This window comes from Octopus sinensis, linkage group LG10 (genome assembly GCF_006345805.1).
Source record: "Octopus sinensis linkage group LG10, ASM634580v1, whole genome shotgun sequence".
Classification (NCBI taxonomy): Eukaryota; Metazoa; Mollusca; class Cephalopoda; order Octopoda; family Octopodidae; genus Octopus; species Octopus sinensis.
In genome coordinates, this window is record NC_043006.1 from 32,968,498 (window position 1) to 32,986,381 (window position 17,884).

Genomic DNA, 17,884 nt, shown 5'->3' on the forward strand with positions numbered 1-17,884 from the left:
GCATACATATACATACACAACCATGTGTGCACTTATACATATATATTTATATCGTCGCTATTGTTTTAAACTGTTGAAGGTCCAAATATGTGCAAATGCGTTTTCTTTTTTTTCAATATTTATTTTTGCGTACAAAACTATCGTACCTCCTGCTGCTTCAGATGCCAAGATATCAAAAAAGTAGGTTGGGGTTAGGGTTAGGGTTTCCACAGTTTGGCCGTCCACATATTTTAATCGTTGTCTTTGTAGTTGTTGTGTAAAGCTTTGCATTTGTTTGATGTATTTTTAGCTATTTAGGTTGCTTTTTGCATTTGGTGAACTTTGAGAATGTTATTCATTTTTGGATCTCTAGAGAGCATAGGTAGATTTTGTACAATAGTGTTGTATGCCTCATTGTTTCTCGGGTTGTGAATTGATATATACAGTAGTGTTTTGAGATGAGGTGTGACGTTACGGTTTGTTACCCTTAGTGTTTTAATGTCTTATTTCTAGAACGTTTAATTCCATCGTCTATAAGTGAGGGTGGATATTATCTTTCAGCTAGTGTTGTTCTGAGGTGTTGAAGACGAATGTCCCAAGTATTTCTATCAGACAATATTGTACAAATCCTTTTTCCTAAATTAAAGGGGACATTTATTTTGACGTGTTTCGGGTGGCATGTGCTAAACAGGAGGTATTGCTAGGAGTCTTGGTATTATCTATGCTAGAAAACGATACGTTCTTCAAAAAAATTGTAAACTATAAACAACAAAAAACAATGAAAAATCTTGCATTCTTAATAATTCTACATGGAAAAGACTTGAAGCAGATCTTAGCGTTTGTGAAATTGCTTATCGTGTGTGGTTCACTCTAACAGCTGACCGTGTTGCTTGGTGACGTAACATCAGCGATGTTGTTTCCTCCTTTGAGATCTCTCGCAAAGCGTCTCTTGAAGACAATTGACAGAGGCGAAAAAGTAATGCAGCTCCATCATCAGACCATGCGCAACTATACTTCTGTCTTCATTGCAGTCGGATATGTTGATCCAAGATCTGCCTTATCAGCCACGAACGAGCGAGCAGACGACGAGGACAACAGTCTTCATAATATTCGTCAGCCAAGCCAAGCTAAGAGGAAGATATTTATCTACATATATACATCTATCTATCGATCTATCTATCTATCTATCTATCTATCTATCTATCTATCTATCTATCTGTCTATCTGTCTATCTATCTATCTATCTATCTATCTATCTATCTATCTATCTATCTGTCTAGGATGCCCTCTGGCACGATCGAGTCTTTAAGGATCCTCGGGAGGTCGGCAATACATAACATGCACCGTTTCGTCCCCTTTATGTAGAGGACTCTGAATGAGGCAGATGATTGGAAACACGCTGTTTGAGAGAGTTCCCAGTGCCCTCCTGAGCGCACGAGGATCATTAAAGACTCGCCTGTGCCAGGGGGAATCCGGAGCTCCAGGACAGAGATTTTGGGACCATATCTGCATTTTAGAAAATTCCTGCTGGCCTTTTGCAATCTGCATGGGGCACCACAACCGGAAACCAATAGCCTAGGCTGAAGGAGTACAATCATTTACCTTCGTGGTGCTTTAGTGACCGCAGGATGGCAACGCGGCCGAAGATCGATGAACAATTGCAAAGGAAGATAATCACCTAGTGTTTTACCCTTAGAAACGAGGCTTCCCCCCCTCCATATTTTAAAGAGGTCTCAGGTCAGCAGTGTTTGGGCTCTGAAGATACTCCGTAAGGCTAAACCCCTTATGAGCGAGAAACCCAGGATAACTCCATAAATCGGCCTACCCCACTATAATACATATATACATACATACATACATATATATATGTATATAAGTGTGTGTGTGTATATATGTATATGTATGTATATGTATGTATGTATGTATGTATGTATGTATGTATGTATGTATGTATGTATGTATACATAAGCTTCATCAGGAGGGCTTAATTGCATATGAGTATCTAGAAATAATATACTTTTGTTTAACGAATATGTAATTTTGTCTTGCTACGGAAATATATCAGCAGCTAAGAGTACAAATCTTCCATGCCTTGTATTTCTGGATAAGCATCAGAGATCGCTTCCTCCACCTCTCAACAAGCAAATGCGGAAGAAATAGATCTTCTCATGTAAATGGTAAACAAACTATTACAAGTGTAAAGCAATTTACTTAATGATATATGGTTGACAGCTGGAATTTAGTAACTGACACTCAATCATATCCATACATGTAGTACATACACATACACACACACACACCCAAACACGTTTATATATATATATATATATATATATATATATAAAGTGTGTATTGGAAGAAAAATGAAAAAAAAAGAAAAAGCATGGAAGGAAAAAAGGTACAGTCAATTTGCAAGAGATGTGAATTCCAAGACAGATACAGAGGACCGGTTGTCCCCTATATATTTTTTGTAGTATTTTGCTCAAGAAACAATCGCACCACCGGCTCCGAGAATCGGAAATGCTATCATGCGATCATGAGTGTATCATCATTCGTTAAAGGGTCTAATCGAAATCCCCTGAAACCACTGAGCCCCAACAGGTTCATGTCAGGCTTCATTATAGAAAGAGAAATGAAGTTCCTCAGAGATAATTAATTTAGTGAACCATTGTAATGGACAGTGTTGAAGTTAGAGAAGTTTAGCATCATTGTGAAAGCATTTCTGGATTTGTGCAAGTAAAACCTCTCGAAATACTTAGAATCATAGGGAGAATGAGGTCCTTGTTTTAATTATATTTACAGGTTGAATAAATGATATTTCTGTGTGTGGATGTGTACATGAGTGTGCTTATGAATATATACATACATACACACACACTTAAATACGTACGTATGCATGTATGTAGGTAGGTTTGTATGTATGTATATATATATATATATATATATATATATATAATATATATATATATATATATATAATATTAATTAGAGACAAAACTACTATTTTGCAAAACAAACAAGGTTTTGTCTCTAATTAATATTATATAATATTTTACTATAAAATTGGATTTAATCCTAAATCTGATTTTTCCCTGTAAATTTGGATTATTCCCTAATATTTATTATATATATATATATATATATATATATATAATATATATATATATATATATATATATATATATGTCTGGTCGATTAGCCTTGATCGTTCTGTCAGTGTTGACTGGAAAATCCCAGAGGATGGTGACATTTTTACCTTCAACAACTGGCTGAGGATGATGTTCATACCAGTTAGCAGGAGTGCCGAATTTGTAGTGTTTACATATCTTCCAATGTATATAGTGTCCTACCCTATCGTGGCGATTTTTGTATTCGTTTGGTGTCAGCACAGGACATCCCGAAACGAGATGGTCTATTGTTTCGTCAAATGTGTCGCAGAATCTGCATTTAGGGTCAGTACCGTTTCGGAGAACACTAGCCTGGTAATTTCTGGTAAACAAGCTTTGATCTTGTGCTGCGAGTATGAAGCCTTCAGTCTCTGCTTTCAATCCTGAACTCTTCAGACACTGATGGGTTGTTGCTTGGTCTACATCAGCATTTTGGCTTCGGAGAATATATTATCCATGCAGGGGCTTCTGGCTCCTATTATTATTATTATTATTGAGTGAGAGAGCAGTTCATGCCATCAAAGTGACACTGGGGTAAAATATACGAAGCCCAATATACCCATCATGACTACCCGTCGATAAAGGTACATTATTATTATTATTATTATTATTATTATTATTATTATTATTATTATTATTATTATTATTATTATTATTATTATTATTATTATTATTATCGTTATTATTATTATTATTATCATTATTATTATTATTATTATTATTATTATTATTATTATTATTGAGTGAGCGAGCAGAGCATGCCATCAAAGTGACACTGGGGTAAAATATACGAAGCCCAACATACCTATCATGACTACCCGTCTGATAAGGGTACACCAGGCACATGCATCACAACCATATGTGCGCGACATGGTGATCTCATATCAAGATAAACAGCACATGACCTTGCAGGTGGAGCCCAGTTAGAATTTTCTTCAGATCGAGTAACACATCCCGCTCAAAAGGTCCCTTTATTATTATTATTATTATTATTATTATTATTATTATTGAGTGAGAGAGCAGTTCATGCCATCAAAGTGACACTGGGGTAAAATATACGAAGCCCAATATACCCATCATGACTACCCGTCTGATAAAGATACACCAGGCACATGCATCACAACCATATGTGCGCGACATGGTGATCTCATATCAAGATAAACAGCACATGACCTTGCAGGTGGGGCCCAGTTAGAATTTTCTTCAGGTCGAGTAGCCCATCCCGCTCAAACGGTCCCTGAATAAGGGTTGTTTAAGGATGTTGAAAGAACCACCCATGTTTCCAGAGGTTGAACTATTCAAACCCCAAAGAATCCTCTCAACACATGGCTATGATGCTCCCCCACTACTTCTGCTCGTGATCAGAGATGCACATATCGTCAGCCACTAAGGACATGCTCAACTGGTTAAGGTCAAACAACTGACAAGCAAATCTGTGGTATTGAGCAGAATATTTGCTGTAGCCCATCTTTTATACCAAGACAAAACACTGTACATGATAACACTTCCAATCAGTTAAGATCAGAAGCCATGAGAGCCACTGCCTGGTACTGCATCAGGGCAAAATTATTATTATTATCATTGAGTGAGAGAGCAGTTCATGCCATCAAAGTGAAACTGGGGTAAAATATACGAAGCCCAATATACCCATCATGACTACCCGTCTGATAAAGGTACACCAGGCACATGCATCACAACCATATGTGCGCGACATGGTGATCTCATATCAAGATAAACAGCACATGACCTTGCAGGTGGGGCCCAGTTAGAATTTTCTTCAGGTCGAGTAGCCCATCCGCTCAAACGGTCCCTGAATAAGGGTTGTTTAAGGATGTTGAAAGAACCACCCATGTTTCCAGAGGTGAACTATTCAAACCCCAAAGAATCCCTCTCAACACATGGCTATGATGCTCCCCCACTACTTCTGCTCGTGATCAGAGATGCACATATCGTCAGCCACTAAGGGACATGCTCAACTGGTTAAGGTCAAACAACTGACAAGCAAATCTGTGGTATTGAGCAGAATATTTGCTGTAGCCCATCTTTTATACCAAGACAAAACACTGTACATGATAACACTTCCAATCAGTTAAGATCAGAAGCCATGAGAGCCACTGCCTGGTACTGCATCAGGGCAAAATTATTATTATTATTATTATTATTATTATTATTATTATTATTATTATTATTATTATTATTATCATCATCATCATCATCATCATCATCATCATCATTATCATCATCATTATCATCACCATCATCATCATCATATCATCATCATCTTCATCATCATCATCATCATCATCATCATCATCATCATCATCATCATCATAATTATTATCATTATTATTATTATTATTATTTGAAGAAAACTCTCAGCCTATTTTTCTGGGTATGATGGAAAATGTCTGCTGTCCACATCCAGCAAACTAAAGTGGCCTATTAACAGGTCATACTTCCAGAACCCCGCGAAGAACTCTTCCAGTTCAAAGTAATGCTGATTTTTGTACAGGGAGGTAGAATTTATCTTCTCCATAAAAGATGAAGTGTTAGTAATAACTTTCCCTCGAGTCGTTGGTTGTTATTTTCGAGTATTTCATTTCAGTACTATCTGGTGAGGTAAGGCAGGATTCCCTCTTCGGCTCTGTGGTTCGGTTTTGACAACTGCACGAGAGTTTCTGGGGCTGATTTTGTGTATATAAAAAGTTTTCGATTGTAAAATGAAACGTGTACGTCCTTACAAATAGATATTCATAGACAATCTTCTCATTCGTTTTCTACGAGGACAGCAAATTCCACTCCATTACACATTTCCCATTATGATGTCAGGCGGCTACCACTACCCCCTCTCTCTCTCTCCCTCTTTCTCTTTCTCTGACCCATTAGTTATGCTCATGATATAACAATGATTACATAGTATTCATCACTATTATAATACCACAATCGAATGCCAGAGTAAATTGTTTTTTTGTCCTCAAACAGCTTGCAGTATCCCCCAGTAACTTATCCCATGTGATTTCTAATTACAGTCACCAACAACCGTCGGTCGGAAAATAATGTCAGATGAAATACTTGAGTACACACTGCTTGCGATCGAAAATTAATGAATGACAAATTGTATCATGTATATCTTAGTACTGCTTCTCCGACAAACAGCGCTTTATAGTGGCTCACATTAGAAACCTGTAACAATTTTTATAAAGTAAACTGTCTCGTTTGTTCTCAAACAAGTTTGGAGTGACAAAAAATAAAGAATCATTTTTCATACCCATTGAGGCTAAGTTTTCGTTATTTCAGATATCTAATCGATTATACACAAACGCCTAGTAGGAACCGTATCAATCATCAACTGACCATTTGTAAATATAAATTCTGCATAATTTCTTCTGCGATTTTCTTTTCAATTGAAAGCCTACACACACATACACACCCACACGCACACACGTAGATTTATGCGTTCGTGAATGTTTGGGCGTGTGTATTTGTATGTTAATGTGCGCACGTATATACAAGCATATACATATATAGTTACATGCGTGATATATATATATATGTGTGTGTGTGTGTGTGGTGTGTGTGTGTGTGTGGTGTGTGTGTGTGTGCGTGCGTGTGTTCGTATACATGCATATATTCACGTATATGTGTGTATATGTGTAATATGGATGTTTATATGTGACATCACTTAAACGAGTGTTAAAGCTTGGGAAAATATCTGAAGTACATGAGATAGGTGGTTGAAAGTGTGGGTGTAGTACTTCGAATGGGAGTATGAGGTGATGATGGAAAGCGGTGACAGGATGGAAAAAAAGAACCGCCGTGTTGAGTGGGTATTATTGATGCAGAAAGGAAGATGTAGAGGATCAGAAATAAAGATAAAATAATTATCTTCCGGTTGGAATGAACAACGGAAAATGAAGTTTAATGGAGTCGCTTGTACATGGGGAGGGGAGGGAGGTGACAGGGACAGAAAAGAGAGAGGGGAAGGGAGAAGGTCATGAAAGAAGAAAAATAGTAATGTGAGAGCAAATGACAGAAAGAGAGAATGAAATAAAATTAGGAATGCGAGAAGGAAGGACAGGATGGGAGAAAGAGAAAGAATGAAAGAAAGAATAACGGAAAGCTATTAGGCAAGAAGGAAATAGAAAGTGAAAGTGAAAGAATGAGACTTGATATAACTGAAAGAAGGAAAATAATAGTGAAAGACAGAAATATCGAACGAATGAATGAATGAATGAGAATGAATAAGGCAGGTTTGAAAACGAGATAGAGATGTAAAAGGGAAGAAAGGAAATGCCCACTGCCATTACCTTTGACATAAGATGATAGATAAGTTATTTAGGTGAACACAATATGTGAATTGAAATAACCGCAAGTAATGGGGTACCTTCACAGCGAAGAAAGTTCGGGTTCTTTTCTTCGTATATTATCTTCTTTTGATACAATTTACTCTCATGAAGGTAGCGAAAATAAGGTGTAAATTACACTTTATTTATGACGCAACACAGAATGAAAAAAAATGAATGATTACAAAAGAGAAATACGTAGGTTGGGCTTTATTCTGTTTCTTTCGTTTACTTATTTGATATCAGAACAATAACTTCGTTGGTTACGAGTTTGAAACGGGTTGGTTTTCTCGTGCTGCGCATGTTTGATGCAATGCCATTGACGTGAGTGATAAGGGAGTGTCAGTAAATCGATGTAGAAATAATACCGTCAAGGACTTCGCTTGAAACGTTCTTCTCATCTATATATATATATATATATATGTGTGTGTGTGTGTGTGTGTGGTGTGTGTGTGTGTGTGTGTGTGTGTGTGTGTGTATAGAAGGCTGAAAAGGAACACACGAGGTGATATATATATTTATATGGAAAAAAGTCAAGGTAGAAAATGCTAAAAATAATTTATAGAAAAACATTTCAGTACCGATTTCGGTCATAGAGACTTTTTCAACTAAATATGGAAAAGAATTGAATTTTGGAAAAGTTAAATGAAAAGTTTTTAAAGAATATTTGCATAGTATTAAAATACAAGGGGCATTTTCCTTGTTTCTCCCTGTCTCTGTCTCTCATGTTTACTCTTGTGGGTTCGAGACTCTATTAAATTCTGAAAAGAAAGTTGGGCTGAAGATTTTGATTCAGATGAAACTAAAAACACTGGAAAAAAATCCCCGAACCTAATATAGATTTCAAAAGGGAATCAATGGCAGGTTATGGTGGAGGATAGAAGGCCCCGATGCTACGACTGTAGAAACACCAACTGCCTCAACGCTTTCTGACACCAATAACAACAACAAAAGGAATTGACAATTGAAAGTAGACCACCACTACTGTCAACACCAGATGTTCAACAACACAGCAAGTTTGATTGCAGCTCCAGGTACAACACTATAAGCAGCACTTATGGAAACAGCACAAAAATACAAAGGACGCTTTCAAGAGCACATCATCGTCAAAAGCAAGAACAACTATGCTAGAAAACATGCCCCTCTCCGCGTAGAACCAATAAGGTATATTGTATGGTGAAAGTGACAGTGAGGGAACTAAATGACAATAATGTAATACTAATAGAATTAGAAAAAAATACCATGTACTGGCAGATAAGAAGAAACAATGCATCAGCACCATCTCACAACAGGAACTACCCCAAACTATTAAAGACACCCATCACCATTGCAACCTCCTCTACTGTCTCAGATACAAACGTTACAGGCACAAGCGCAACCTCAGTTACGTAAACAACTTTCAGATCATACACTGCCACGAAATAAAATTATTAACTCCATAGCGATAAATACAGACACAAAAGAACTAATAGACCACATACACCATCATTCAAACATCACATGCAATGACTTCATTGCATTGACAGCCGAGAGAATCAACTGCAGCGACAGGGGGCGCAATGACCCAATGATTAGGGCAACAGACTTGCGGTCGGAGGATCGGGGTTTCGATTCTCAGATCAGGCGTTGTGTGTGTTTATTGAGCGAAAACACCTAAAGCTCCACGAGGCTCTGGCAGGGGGTGGTGGCGACCCTGTTGTACTCTTTCGCTCCAACTTTCTCTCACTCTTTCTTCCTGTTTCTTGTCCCCGACTTCCTACGTAACCGCTGAGCCTGGATGCGCATTCATCCATCCGTCGATGCACTCGGTATCGTGGGTTGAGCTGCTTTTTCTTCTGCGGGTCTTACGAATAGCAAAGGACCACGTTTTGGACTTCTCTCATCTTGCGTGCTCTGGGACGAAGACCGTTCGCTCAACAGCAACAGCAACAGCAACTGCAGCGACAAACATGTTGTGTAATACGTGTCTGTACGTTCAGAGTTCAATTCTCATCTACATTTCTCCCATTCTTAGGTTAATGAAATAGGTATCGGTGACATCTAATTTTAAAAGTGCCTGATCTTGTACCAATGTAGAATATTCCTTTTATTCCTCTTGTTATTCTTAATATTTTCATTTTTATTATTTAAAGGTTTCAGTGAACGTCGTTGTGGACTTGACGGCTATTGGTTGGGCAAATATCAAAATGAGACTTCAAATACAAATGGATGGACAAATTATACAGGATGCTATATACCGGAGGTTTGGGATATTTACAGTAAAATGTTCGTCGATAAACCAGAAGCGACCAAATTGGTTAGTATCTGTTCATATCTATTATCCTTCTTTGTTTTATTTTTGCTCGCTTCGACTAGTTTCCTTTCCTTATTCGCATATTTTAACTTTATTTTTCTGTATACAAGCATGCTCTGAATTTTCCTGTTTTTATGATAACAATAATAATCATAAATAATAATAATGATAATAACCACAACACCAACAAGAACAAAACAAAAACAACAACAACAACAATAATAATAGTAAATGCCCTGTTGCAATACCAGTTACTGGCTGTCATGGCTTTTGATTTTAACTGATTAAAAGTGTCATCAGGTTTTGTCTTTGTATAATAAAAGATGGGCTACAACAAATATTCTGCTCAATACTGCAGATTTGCTTGTCAGTTGCTTGACCTTAACCAGCTGACCATGTCCCTTAGCGGCTGACGATATGTGCATCTCTGATCACGAGCAGAAGTAGTGGGGGATCATCATAGGTATGTGTTGAGAGGAATTCTTTGGGGTTTGAATTATGCACCTTTTGAAACATCCTTATAGAATCCTTAATCAGGGGTCTTTTGAGCTGACTAGGCTACTCAACCAGAAGAAAATTCTAACGGTCTCACCTGCGAGGTCATGCGCTGTTTATCTTGATATGACATCACCATGTCGAGCACATACTGTTGTGATGCTTGTGCCTAGTGTACCCTTATCAGACGGGTAGTCATGATAAGTGCATTGGGGTTCCTATATTTGTACCCTAATGTTACGTCGATGGCATGCACTGCTCTCTTACTCAATAATAACAATAATAATATGTTTGGCTGCAGGTGAACAACTTACCTGGTTTGAATAGTCTCCCCCCCCCCCAAGCTTTAATTTTGTATATCAGAAGGTGCTTGAAGACCGCTTGGCAGATATTTACCTCAACTAGCAGCAGAACGGGTTGACTTTGTGAGTCGCGAAATTGCGATTTTACTGAGAAAGAACCGAAACAATGAGAATCACGTTCATAATTTTTCCTCCATTATTTTATTGAGCTCAGATGTCGACATGCCACGCAAGTTGTTAGCCAAGGGGTTGGCGCTCGTTGCTAATGATATCATAAATGATAAACAAATATACGCCGTCACCTTATGTGAATATTTCATACAGGGAGAGAGTGGGGGGTATGGAAGATGGCATTTAGATCAATTAACAGTTTTCAATACATGGCGGCTGTTCTCATGACGGCCGGGTTCTGTCCTATATTCTGCTGTTGGATTGCTGCAATATACAGCAATATGTGCTCGATCGTTAGGGTGACTGTCCCTCAACAAAATCATTTCGTAAAGTGTACTAGGTCGGTCAAGTTTGTCCCCTTTCATCTTTTCTGTATTTACTTACACTTGAGCCTCTACAACAGAAATTAGAGACATTGGAATGCATTTCGCACAAAGAAGCGTGTTGGCGTACGTAGATGACATCACCATCATATTCTCAAACACAATGCATATCGAGGTGATATGAACTACTCTAAGAAATTACGAGGTATTGACGGAAGCAAAACTCAATCAGGAAAAAATAGTGGGCTTGTTACTCGGCACCTTCTGAGGCAGGCTAAGGCTTTCCAACAGCGTCGGGTGCTGAACGGAGCGCTTAAATTGTTTGGGATTTGGTTTGGTTCATATCTCACGTCAAGAAAAACAGAAACTATGTAACGAGCAAAGTAGCCTACGTCGCCCGCAAATTGGCTGAGAGAAAGGCATCCCTGAAAGGTCGAGTAGAGATGGCGAATACTTACAACGACACCATCATATGTTACTCCATGCCTACTCTTTTGTTGTCTGTGGAAAGGACAGATTTTACAAATCAGTTATTTCATTTATAGTCACCATCCGCTGAGAAGGGAACTGGGCATGTCGTGATTGATGGATCGCAGGCATACACTGAGGTCGAGGCATTTTCAGTAATTCTTTAACAAAAACAGATGTGGTGGCTGTCGTTTATCGGATTTGTCTTTCCACAGCTCATCTCGTTTACGGACCTTTAGCGCTGAATCAAGCGAAGACCAAGTATGGCACCTGACAACCACACTGTCATAAGCACTCACAACCAGTCGGGCAATACGGGAGGTAAATTCCAACGTAGCATGTGTTTACAGGGTTAGTAAAAGGAAGGGCGTCAATGTATCAAATAAACTCTCCAGGCTTGGAAGTGCCGTCAGCAGTACTGACCAAGACGTATGCAGAGCGACGAAAAGCCTCTGCACCCACACATCCAGTGCCGGAGCACTATTGACATTTAGAGTATGCAGTGGTGTGTAGGACGGATCCGGCAATCATAATGAGTCCATTGTGAAGATCCCTCCTCGCCTTCCTTCGGGTAGGAAGGACAAGCTGTTTTCATCCCTTTAATGGCCTTAGCTAAATCGGTTGTGCGATGGACCAAAGCGAACCTACTGAAAACATACACCGTCTTCGTTCACCAAGATTTCATCAAATTTCATTCAGAAATACGAGGGAAGTTTTATGTTCCAAGAAATTTGTTGAAAGGTGAATGAAAGTGGCAAGGATGGTCCGAGTGAATGGGTCTTCACTAAGCATGTGCCTGTAGATTGAGGAAGGAGGATAGGGAGGGGACATTTACTTTAAAAGAGAGATGACAGTGATTCAGTGAGGTACCTACGATCATCAATCGGAAGTTACCCCTGGTTTGGGGAACTTTTCTTTCTTTAATTCTGTTATTTTGTTGTTTACACCTTTTTTATACAACCCCTGTTGAATCGTATTGAATCTTCCTGTACCCTCATGTGCTCTCCTGCAGATCTTTACTGATTAATGAAGACGCCAGTAGTAGTAGTAGTAGTAGTAGTAGTAGTAGTAGTAGTAGTAGTAGTAGTAGTAGTAGTATCGTTACTATTATTATTATTATTATTATTTAAGCCGGCTTAATATCATTGCGTGTTTCCGCTATACAAACTGATACATCTCTACACATCTTTGATTGTGGGCAGCTTTTAGCTTCGATATTAATATTTATCTGCTGCACTTAATGCGCTTTGCGAAATATATTATTTATCAGTTATTCAATATGTCCTTAGAACACCGTGTATTGTCATCATTCTTTGTATATTTCGAAGCTAAATCCGATTGATTATATTAAAAGATGAGAATTATCTTCGCTTCGTATTTTAACGAAAACGCTAAGGAATAAAGAAAAATTAAATTTCTCAAAACTCTGCTGCAGGGGAGAAAGTATTTTGTTCCAGTTTGCCGAAGATTTATACTGTTTCTTTGAGCTGTCATAAAGAAACCGATTTATTCACCAAGAATATGGTCGGCATGACATAATGTACACAGTCTACAGAAACATCGCACGAAAGAAAAGTATACGTGAAATAATAAAGTTTTCCAATATCACACGAAATAACATCGATTTTTAAGTTGTGTTTTTATAGAAATATCTCTTATTGTTTCTCTATACATCTTACAGTTGGTATGCTAATGTGTGCGTGTAAATGTAAATATACATACATTCAGGTTTGTATGCATGTATATATATATATATATATATATATATATATATATAAAAATCCAAGACCCTTGACAATGAAATGCAGATTGAAATCTCAAAACACTGTGAAGGAGCACTCCTTGATGAAACCACCAAACTCTGGAGAAAAACTGCGAGGATGAAGAACTAACATCCCTCCAGCGAATGGAAAAAAACAGCTGGTTCACCAATTATGAAACAGAGTTCACAAAGGAACACCTTTCAAGCAACCCATATTTTAAAATATCTACTTCAAATCACACCCCTCGCCAAAAACAAAGAAAACCAACCACAAAACACCGAACACGCACCACCCCTAACATCAACAACAACAACAACAGAACTTACAGACAGCACTACAATCCCATCAAAAGAACCGAGACACCCATCATCACAAGACAAAACTTTACCAGACAACGTAGACCCCAACCCACACAAGAACCGTTCCAGATTCGGAGATCCTACCCTTCACTTAGAAACCCACCTCTGAACTATGATTGTAGATTCCAACCCAAACCGCTCCTAACTCAGAGTTCTCCCCCAACATATAGGAATTCACTTCTAAACCATGAATATAGTTTCCAACCCACTCTAAGGAACCAACATTACACCCAGGACAAACAACCCAGAACCTGGAATAACCAAAACTCTTCCAGGAGGCCACACCAACAACCCAGACCCTGGAACAACCAAAACCTCTTCAACAGACAACATATCAACGGGGGACAGAATAACAACAACCAAAACCTCTTCAACAGACAACATATCAACGGGGGACAGAATCACATACAGCAAAATACCACAAACAGAAGAACCCCAGGATTCCTTTTTTAGGCAAGGGCATCAGTTTCCACGACAACCCAGATGGTAGATACCAATCCCGAAAAACCAAAATAGTGAATCTTTCTAACCTAAACCTGTCGACACCACAAATAAAAATCCTTTCAAGAGGACTAAAATTCACCCCAACTCCGCAATATACCCTACCTGAGGGAAATACAGGATGACATCTCACACTTTTGCAGAAAATTACGCCTCACAGAGGAATTTTTTGACAGGAAAATTAATAATAACAAACATTGGTCTGTAACAAAAGCAACTATAATCCCATAAAAGGCAAAAACAAAACCTTAGACAAATTTTGCGATTACATCTCCAACTTCCCTATGGTGAACTCCCACAACCTAAACTCAAACCCAACACCAGTAAAAGAGAATGGGAAATCATCCATACGCTACGAGACATCATGACGTCACAATAAAGGAAGCTGATAAGGGTAGTACGGTCGTTGTTATGAATACTGAGCAATATAAAAACTCTGTATCTCTCCTTTTAGAGGATACCACATACTACTAACGATAGAAAGAGTAGTCGACTACCAGCAATCCAAAACAATGACCAAACTGAAGGCACTCATTTACCAACACACCGAATGACTTGACAGCAAAGGAATGCGACTACATTACTAAATTTAATTGCAAAAACCAGCACACTCTATGGGCTTCCAAAAATACACAAGAGTCAAATTATCACAGAAGCTTGCAAAAAGTCCACTTCACCTGCATCAATATACCACATCCCACTGATCTCAACTGAGACCAATAGTGGCAGGCCCAAGTTGTGAAACACACAGACTTAGCAACTTTATAGATATCATCTTAAAGCCAATACTGAAACACATTCCAAGTATTGTAAGAGATGACCTGGACCTATTAAATCATCTCCCCAAACATACCGAAAAAGACACCTTAATCGTTTCTTTTCTTTTGATGTTATTAATCTTTACACCACAATCCACATGAATATGGACTGAAGCCATTAAATTCTGGCTGGATAAATATCCCAATGAGATCCGGAAAGAATTAAAAAAGAATTCATAATTGAGGGCCTCAAATTTATTCTGCAAAACAACTTCATGTATTTCCACAACAACACTTACAGACAGGTCTCAGGAACTGCAATGGGTACGAAAGTTGCACCTACCTATGCAAACATGGTGATGGCCTACCTGGAATCACATATCTATGAAAATCCAAATATAGTACGGCCAGTCTTTCCACAAATACCTGTTGGAGAACTGGAAACGCTACTTAGATGATTGCCTCATCCTATAGTCCCACACACTCGACCAACTTATAGACTTCAAAAACCTTATCAACAGTGTAAATAACAACATTCAATTCACAATGGAATATAGTCAGGACCAACTCCCTTTTCTTGACATCCTAATCATTAAAAAAGGCGGCAACATTGAAACTGACATCCATTACAAACCCACTGACTCTAAACAATACCTTCTATTCACCTCCAATCACCCAAAACACACAAAGACAAATATCCCCTTCAACCTAGCGAGAAGAATCTGCACTATGTCTCAATGACACAACACGAAATAGAAGACTCCGGGAACTAAGGGCAATTCTTCTCGAAAGACATTACCCGGCATCACTAGTAGACAACGGAATAGAACGGGCCAAATCAATCAACATTCAAGACCTACGAAAACCCAAACACATCCACAGTACAGTAAATAGCCTCCCCTATCTCTCAACACACAACCCAAGGAATGCAGAAGCTTACACTATTATATAAACATTCCACAACTAAATCAAGACCCACGCCTGAAAAAAAATACTGGCAGCTCATAAAAATAATAAAGTAAGAGACAACCTAAATCCCTAAAAAACTCCTCACCAACGCAAATTACAACAACACAAACCACCGCCCACCATCAAAAAATGTGGTCGCCCCAACTGCAGACCTGCATCCACCTCATTGAGGGATCGTCGTACAAGTTCCACTCGGGACACACATTCATCATAAAAAATAATTTCACGTGCGCATCAAAACATTTACTCTACGTCATAAGGTGTGAAGGATGCCACGAAGACTACATAGGGCAAACGAGCCTTACCCTCAGAGAAAGAATGACAGTTCACCGACAACAACTGAGGGACCCCTCCACAAGACAGATACCATTAAGTGGACACTTAGACCTTTGTGCACACAATAAGTCCCCCAATTCTTAGTCTTCCCACTATACCAATGCTCGACAACACCACAGACCAAACACGAATAAATAAGGAAAGTAATCTTATTCAAAAATACAGACCACACTAAAACATACTAACATACTCTAACATACCCCTGGAAACACATCCAGAGCAAGCACACAGGGACACGCGCACACTCACAGCATATCGTGCGGGCGGGCGGGCACATGCACACGCATCGGCACGCATAGGACACACTAGCGGGCATTGACCGCACACATACGTGGCATACACACGCATGCATTATATATATGTAGGTTATGTCATACACACGCAGCATTATATATATGTGGTTATGTATGTGTGTGAGTGTTGTGTGTGTGTGTGTGTGTGTGTGTGTGTGTGCACGTTGTGTGTGTGTGCGCGCGTGTGTATATATGTGTGTGTGTGTGTGCACTGTGTGCGTGTGTGTGTATGTGTGTTGTGTGCGCGCGTTGTGTGGTGTGTGTGTACACGTGTGTAAATAGTGTGTGTGTGTGCACTGTGTGCGTGTGTGTGTGTATGTGGTGTGTGTGTGTGTGGTGTGTGTGTGATGAATTTTATATATATATATGTGTGTATGTGTTGTGAAAAAATATATGTATGTGCATGTATGTATGTATGTATATGTATATATATATATATCATATATATATATATAATATATATATATATGTATATATATATGTGTATGTATATGCGTGTGTGTGTATATTTATTTGCAATGTTTATGCGTGTATAAACATGTGCATTATTGCATGCGCATTGTGTATATGTATATTGTATGTATGTGTATTGTATATGTTGTGTACAATTAAGTGTATATATGTGTGTGTATGTGTGCATTGTATATATGTATATTGTAGGTGTGCCATATGTGCATGAATACATGTATATGCATTGCGTGTATATATATGATGCATTGTGTATGTATGTTATGTCTGTGTGTGTTTATATATATTATATGTATGCGTACGTGTATGTGTATGCATTGTATGTATGTATATTGTGTGTAATGTGGTATATCTATGTAGTGTATGTAAACACTATTTATATGTATACATGTATATTATGTATATGCATTGTCTATATATATATATATTATATGTATGTATTGCGTACGTATTTGCATGCATATATTGTGTATGTGTATTATATACATGCTGTATTTGTATATTGTATGTGTATATATATGCTAGGTGTATTGTGTGATATTTATATTATGTATGGATGTGTGCGTGTGTTGTGTGTGTGTGTGTGTGTGTGTGTGTGTGTGTTGTGTGTGTATGTGTGTTATATATATATATATGTGTGTATATTATATATAAATACATGTTATATTTGTGTGTTGTGTGTATATATTATATATGTGGGTGCGTTGTGTGTGTGTGTGTTCTGTGTGTGTGTGTGTGTGTGTGTGTGTCGTGCTAACTAACCTCCTGATAACCCCAAAACCATTCATGCTTGAAGGGGAAGTATACACCACACTGGGTACAACCTTTTTTCTCTCATTTCAACCTTTCTGCTTAAACAAACAGGTCAGTAACAACATATTCTCGCCTTCAACTTA

The 17,884-nt window shown here is 38.3% G+C and overlaps 1 protein-coding gene across 1 annotated transcript in view; it reads left to right on the forward strand.

Moving 5' to 3' along the window:
- Positions 1-17,884, forward strand: part of LOC115216181 (PDF receptor-like) — a 284,070-nt gene that overhangs the window by 165,624 nt on the left and 100,562 nt on the right. The window contains exon 4 of the mRNA XM_036506491.1: positions 9,622-9,785. Within this exon, the coding sequence (XP_036362384.1) occupies positions 9,622-9,785 (164 nt within the window). The remainder of the gene's footprint in view (positions 1-9,621; positions 9,786-17,884) is intronic.